The sequence below is a fragment of the Lepidothrix coronata genome, unplaced genomic scaffold (assembly GCF_001604755.1).
Source record: "Lepidothrix coronata isolate B3197 unplaced genomic scaffold, Lepidothrix_coronata-1.0 Scaffold110, whole genome shotgun sequence".
In the NCBI taxonomy this organism is placed as follows: Eukaryota; Metazoa; Chordata; class Aves; order Passeriformes; family Pipridae; genus Lepidothrix; species Lepidothrix coronata.
Window position 1 is genome coordinate 2,278,731 of NW_016690290.1, and position 6,539 is coordinate 2,285,269.

General features: G+C 57.5%; 1 protein-coding gene across 1 annotated transcript in view; it reads right to left on the bottom strand.

The window, feature by feature from the left end:
• CARMIL2 (capping protein regulator and myosin 1 linker 2) overlaps nucleotides 1–6,324 on the bottom strand; it is a 23,165-nt gene extending 16,841 nt beyond the window's left edge. The window contains exons 1-9 of the mRNA XM_017824192.1: nucleotides 6,220–6,324; nucleotides 4,932–5,023; nucleotides 4,750–4,800; nucleotides 4,426–4,485; nucleotides 3,027–3,148; nucleotides 2,569–2,666; nucleotides 1,886–1,956; nucleotides 1,125–1,198; nucleotides 13–88 (exon numbers count right to left, since the gene is read on the bottom strand). Coding sequence (XP_017679681.1) covers nucleotides 13–88; nucleotides 1,125–1,198; nucleotides 1,886–1,956; nucleotides 2,569–2,666; nucleotides 3,027–3,148; nucleotides 4,426–4,485; nucleotides 4,750–4,800; nucleotides 4,932–5,023; nucleotides 6,220–6,259 — 684 coding nt within the window. The 5' untranslated portion in view covers nucleotides 6,260–6,324. The remainder of the gene's footprint in view (nucleotides 1–12; nucleotides 89–1,124; nucleotides 1,199–1,885; nucleotides 1,957–2,568; nucleotides 2,667–3,026; nucleotides 3,149–4,425; nucleotides 4,486–4,749; nucleotides 4,801–4,931; nucleotides 5,024–6,219) is intronic.
• Between the last annotated feature and the right edge of the window lie 215 nt (nucleotides 6,325–6,539).

Consider the following 6,539-nt stretch of genomic DNA (forward strand, 5'->3'; position numbering starts at 1 on the left):
ACCAGCACTCACCAGCTTGAAGTCCTTGCAGGAGAGCTTGGTGAACCACAGGTTGAAGGACAAGGCAGCGACACTCAGCGCCACATCTCTGCAGGGTGACAGGGATGAGGGAGTCAGGGCCGGGATGAGACAAGGGTGGTCCCAAATGGGTGCCCCAAAGCACCCAACCATGAGGTTCCCCAGGACACCCAACCCTGGGATGCCCCAAGACACCCAAACTCAAGGTGCCCCAACACGGTGTTCAACAGAGCAGGATTGGTCCATGAGTTTAAAGCAACCCACAAACACAGCTTATCTTTCCCAGATCATTCCCCTGGGCAAAATAAAATTACTCAAACTATTTGCATGCTTCTATCTAAACCCCTGGGTTTCAAATTCTTTTTAATTCTGGGCTCTCATGTGAAGACACCACAGGTTTTGCTCAAGTGGAAACAAGTTTCTTTTTTACTTCCCCATCCAGAGAAATCTCTAAAAATGTCTCCTTTTTGGCCAGCTGAACACAGATCCTCTGTTCCCCAAAACACTCAGCCCAGAACTCTGATTTGCTGCAGCCTCACCCCAGAGCAGAGCCCTTGTTTCATCTTTCTTGGGATGGAGACACGGCTGAGCCCTACAGGGACAACTCCAGGCACAGCCTGAGCTCACAGCCCCGCTATCAGGTTATTATAAGGTGACAATAAGGTGATAATAAGGTGACAATAAGGTGATAATAAGGTTATAACAGAAGTTTGGGGTGGCTGGTAGGGAGCAGTGCCAAGTTTCGGGGAGGCAAGTGGCACCAGTTGCTTTGCATAGGGAAACACCTGACAGCCACGAGCTGCCAGAAGCCACTGTGACGTTGGGTTTCCACCCCTGTGAGCAGCTCACACAGGCTGATTTAAGAGTTAAAAATGAACAGAGAGGCTGCCTGGGCTCTGGGTTGTTGCCCCGTGGGACAGGGCTTGTGGTGTTGGTGTGGGGGAGCATCAGGCTGCAGATGTGGCGTCCCTGGAGCATGTAAAGTGATAAATGCGTCTAACACGAGCAGAGGAGCGTGTTGGGGCACCCCTGACAGTGACAGGGAGGATGAGGATGAGGGCTGGTGTGGCACAGGACACCACAGGCATCACGGCTGGGGGACTCACCGGCTCTCCAGGTGGCTGAAGTCCAGCAGGTTGAACTCCCGGCAGTCCTGGCTGTGGTAAATGTTGTCCACGTCCTTCCCGGAAAGACAGACACATGGATGAGGCTCAGCACCTGATCCTGGGGATGGCTCAGGTGTCCAGCGCTGCTGGAGGGAGCTGAGCCCTTGGGAACCCTCTTCTGGGGAGCCCCTTGCCTAAACACCAAGCCTAAAACCTCCCCTGGTGCTCTGGGTGGCAGGGAACATGTCCCAGCTTGGCGGGACAGATTGGTGCGACTTGGAGCAATTTGTCCAGAAGAAGGAATGCACCCTGGGCTGGTGGGAGTGAGGGTGTCAGAAGAGGTGGGAGGGGATCAGTGTCCCAGAGGGAGAGGGGTTGGAGCTGGTTCCCAGCAGGGAGCTCCTCTAGTACAGATATTCAGCAGGGTCCCAGATTTTCAGGGATTCTCTTTAGATCACAGTCTGGGAAACAAACTGGTCCAAGGCATCTGACCCCCACCTGCACTTTGATTCCAGCCCACCAAGGAGAAAGGGGCACTCAAGCCAGGCAAAGCTGCAGTTCCCATCTCGGATACCCCTGGGATGTCTCTGGTCCCTGGGATGTCCCAGCCCCACACCCAAGCCAGGTAAAGCTGTGGTTCCCAGCTCTGGGATGTCTCAGCCCCAGCTGCTGTCTGGAGTGGGGGCACCCACAAACATCCTACTTCCCTGACCACCAGGTGACACTGCCACTGCCTCCAGCCCCGGGATGGACCAGCTCACCCACTGGATCTCCTCGCGGAAGGCGAAGCCGTTGTAGTCACACAGAGCAGCGTAGGTCTCCGAAAACCCCCCTGCAAAGAGAAGGCAGTCTTGGGGGCAGGCCTTCCCATGGGAACACGGTGGAGACCTTTGGGGAGGGCAGGAAACAAGAGAGGGATGGCAGGGACTCAGAAGGATGGTGAGGGCTCCCCCCTCCCTCCTCAAAGGGGCCAGAGATCTCCTGTCAGCCCAAAAGCGATCGCCCAGCTTGGGGGGCTGTGGCTTGCTTTGCTTGATCCATGAGGATACCAGGCAAGGCACATTGCTGTGGTGATAACAGAGGTATCCTGCTGCAAACCAGGCTACAGGAAAAGCTCTGCAGCGATGCCATGTGAAGCAAGAGGAAGCATCCACAGCTGCAGGTCCTCACAGGTGGATACTGAACATCCCTTCCTCACAGCTGTCCTGCTGCTTCTGGGGGAACTACATCCCGTCAAACCTGCTCCTGCCCCAGGGGACGGGGTGGGCTGGTGGAGAGCAGACCCCACTAGCAGGGCTCCATCTGTCTGAAGGCACCATGGTGCCCTGCCAGCAGAGGTGGGGGCTGTCAGCAGAGCTCGTGTTGATGGATGCAGGGCTGGAATGGTCCCCAGGCTGCTCCAACCCTCCTGGTCCTGCCTGGAGGAGGTTACAGCAGGACTTACCACAGGGCCCAGGGCTGCTCTGCAGCATTTCCTCCAGCGAGTCCAGGATCTGCTGGATCCTCTCATACAGGCTGGGGGGGGAGTTCTTGAGCAGTGTCCTGGGGAAGGATCAGAGGGATGTGTGGTGGTGGGCCAGGAGAAGAGGGTCTCCACCACTTTATGCTTAGCTGTAACCTTGTGCATAGAGTGGCCAGAAATATTCGGCCAGGAAGCAGGGTCTGGCCTTTTCCCATGTTGCTCCTGCTAAAACACACTATTGTGCACCCATCCTACGTTTGGGACCTTCTAGTTGAAGGTGTCTCTGCCCAACCTTCTAGTTGAAGGTGTCCCTTCTAGTTGAAGGTGTCTCTGCCCATGGCAGCAGGGTTGGAACGAGATGATCTTCCAACCCCGACCATACCAGAATTCTACGATCTGGGACTTTTCTGAGCCACCCCTGAGGAGCAGAAGACCCTTACCCAAGGGATGAGTCTGGAAAGACCTTCTTAAGTGACATGGTGACATGGATAACAACTTGCTCCAAATCATCCAAGGACATGAACCGGAAGGCGTAAGATGCTGCATCTGTTTCTATGACAACCTGAGGGGTCCAAAGGATGAGAGATGCCTGAGCAAGCTGGCAGCACAGAGCGTCCCCAAGCCCCCAGACACGACGGTGACAGCCATCAGCTCCTCGGTGCCAACCCAGCCAGAGCACCATGAGCAGAGGGAAGGCTGTGAGCACCAGGAATTCAGGATAAAATGCATTCAACAGACTGTAACGTGCAAGAATAAGGCATAAACCTCGCCAGAATTCACGCTAAGCTGATGCAGAGGCAGCCCAAGGCAGTGGGGTGAGAACAGCCTTGCCTCTGCCTGCAGCAGCCGCAGCTGAAGGATGGAGGTTTCCTCCCTGAATTTATCTAATCGGGTTTTGAGGCTTTTTTAGCTTTTGGTTCCTACCAGGAAAAAGAAAAAATCCCATGGCAACACTCTCCCTGATTTAATTACATGCTGATTGAGGCGTGGGAGCAAGATGACAATTATCCACCGGCATCGGGCGAGGACGGCGCTTCCGCCGGTGCCCGGGGCTGTGGAGGCAGGAGAGCGTGGGTCTGCCTGCACATTAACAACCCCTGGGCTCTCCATAACACAGTCAGATGTCTCACCCCCCTCGACCCTGAGGTTTCAACCCCCAGCACCCCTCAGTCTCTGACCAGGTTCTTTAGTTCTCTCCTGGGGCTCAGCCTCACAGCCTCCCGAGCTGCAGAAACCCTGTTTAGAGGCTGAGCCCACTGTCACTGGTGATGCTTTAACCATCAGAAGCCAGACAGGAGGTTAACAAGGACCAGACAGGAGGTTAACAAGGACCACAGCCCTGTCTCAGCCAAAACATCCAAGCCAAGGCATCCCATTCCTCTCTTCCATGGTTCCCACTGCCGCATCTGCCCTATGTGCCTGCCTCTCTCTAAGAGGATTAACTGGGTTTAAAACACCGTCCTGCTAAATTTGTCTTCACCTTGGTAAGCCAGCAGCCATTTGTCACCTTGTCCCTGCTGAGCATGGCCAGGTGCTGTCTGCAGCTGCTGGAGAAGAGGTGCAGGCACCTACCCAGCACCCCTGGGTGCCTCCCTGCACCTCCAGCCCCAAGGGCGAGTCCCCCGGTGAGGCCGTAAGAGGATTTATTTTCAGGTGGAAAAGAGATAACCTGTGGAGTTCTCAGGGATCATCACTGGTTACCCTCAACATGCAACGAGGAAGCAGAAGGCCCCCAGACCCTGTGGTGGGCTAGAGATCAGAGTTTCCCATGGGGGAAGGAGGGCACAAGTTTGGGGGAGTGCCTGGGCTGGTTTTGCCCTGGGTGTTGGGGCCACTCACCACACTGGGCTCTTGGACTGTCATCTCCCTCACCTCCAGGAAGCTGAAGCTGCTGTGAACCTGTGGGTGAGAAGAGCAGGATCAGCCCCAGGGCTGATGGAGAGGGGGGACCCAAGGGTGCCCCCCAGCTCCCACCCTTCCCCACGCCTCAAATAGTGCCTGGCCATGCCCCCAGCCCCTGAACCAGACCCCTCCCCTTCACCCTCTCCTCATCCTGCTCCTGAGGGCTTCCCAGCTCCAGCAGCCCAGGTGACCCAGAGGTGACCCACCCCAGTGCCCCAAGGCCCCCCAGGGCTGTACCAGGCACAGGGTCCCCACACTCACCCTCACCGGCAGCATCACCGGCAGCACATACGCTCGCCAGGGCGTCAGCACCTAGGCAGGGGGACACTGGTGTGACAAGGGACAGTGGTGACCTGGGAGCCACCCCTGTCCCTCACTGCAGCCATGAAACAGCTGCCTGTGGAAACCAGGAAAGCAGGAACCAGTCCAGACTCCGCACATACCAAGATGAAGTCGTCATACTTGGACTTCACCTGCAGCTGGACACTCAGCACCAGGAGCACCTTCTTCGTGCCCAGGAGGGTGGTGATGCCCTCTGAAAAGACCAACATCCACGTGAAATGAGGTGGCTGAAGTCACCTTGGTTCTCTTCCACACACTCTGCTGCCCCTGGGGATGCTGTCCCTGCATACCCACCCAAATATACTCCTCTCCATCCACGCCAGAAAGTCACACCCTGGTTGCTCTCATCTAAACCACACACTTCACTAGCTGTGGGTCTCATTTGCTACTCGAATGATGCACCCACTTCCCCATCACCTGCCACAGCCTTGGCTGAGCATGGGGCTTTGGGGTCGTTGGTTCACCCTGCCCGTGCTGCCTCGCTCACCGGGAGCTGGCACTGAGTGACAAGAGGGCCCTGATTTCTCTCATTTCCTTCCCAGATTTACCACTGGGGGTCAAATGGGCACCCAATTCCTTCCTCCCCATGGAGCAGCCAGGGTGGTCACATGTACCAACCTCCCCATGTCCACAGACCAGTCTCTCCCACGGTCACTGGACCAGTGTGGGTGTTGCTCCTGCCTTGAGTGTCACCTCCCCACCTGTCCTGATTCCTGCCTCCCATGGGGAGAAACAGGACCAGAACCACAGTTGTCCATTGCCATGTGAAGCAAACCAAGCTTCCACAACACCACCAAGCCCTGTGGTGCAGTGGCTTGAGCCCCCACAGCCCCACCCTGGTAGAGCTGGGACCTGAGGCTGCAGGGACGCTGTGACCCAGCTCCTTCCCACCCCACTTCAATCCTCGGTGGGGCTGATGAGGCTGAAGGACCCCAAGATCTCTGTTGTCTTTTGCTTTTCAATCAGATGAGAGAAGTCTGGGAGCAGTGGCACTTCACACACCCCCTGTGCTGGGCTGCAGGCTGTGCCTCCCTGGGGAGCTGCCAGGGACCCCCGACTGGCTGGGAGAACCCAAGCCCATGGGAGTGAGGAGCACCAAGCTGTACCCACAAACTAGGCAGCCTGAGCTGTGCAGAACCCCATCCTTGAGGAGACAGGTTATCTGGGGATGCTTTTGGTCCAAACTGAATCCTCAGGCATATGAGTTCTGGGGACAAGAGCAGCCCCCAGACACCTCTTGGACTCCCCTGAACCTCAGCTGCTGCTGCTGAGGACCCTGAAAGTGGCTCTGCCAACCCCAGCACGGCAAATTGGGGCTGAGCAGGCCCCGTACGGGCGCCTTCCATGTGGCAGCGATGCCCCGGCAGCGCGGCGGCGGGCGATGCTTACCTTGCAGCTCAGCAGGGATCCCTCCGGGGGACGCAGCCATGGTTGGGACCGCGGGGTCACCTGCCGGGGGATGCCGGTGTCAGGGCAGCATCCTTGGGCGCCGCGGGAAAGGCGCCCCGCTGGGAGGAAGCGCTGAGGTTACCAACCGGCAGCGCCGCAGCCTCGGTGCCTCCTCCCCCTCCCGGTGCCTCTTCCTGCCCCGTCAGGCGAGATTTACCGCCTGAGCAAGAGAAGCGAAATGAAAGCGACGGTGCCCACGGCCCACCGGCCCCGCCGGGAGGAGGGGGCGTCACTACCCAGCGCCCTTCTCCCCCTGCATG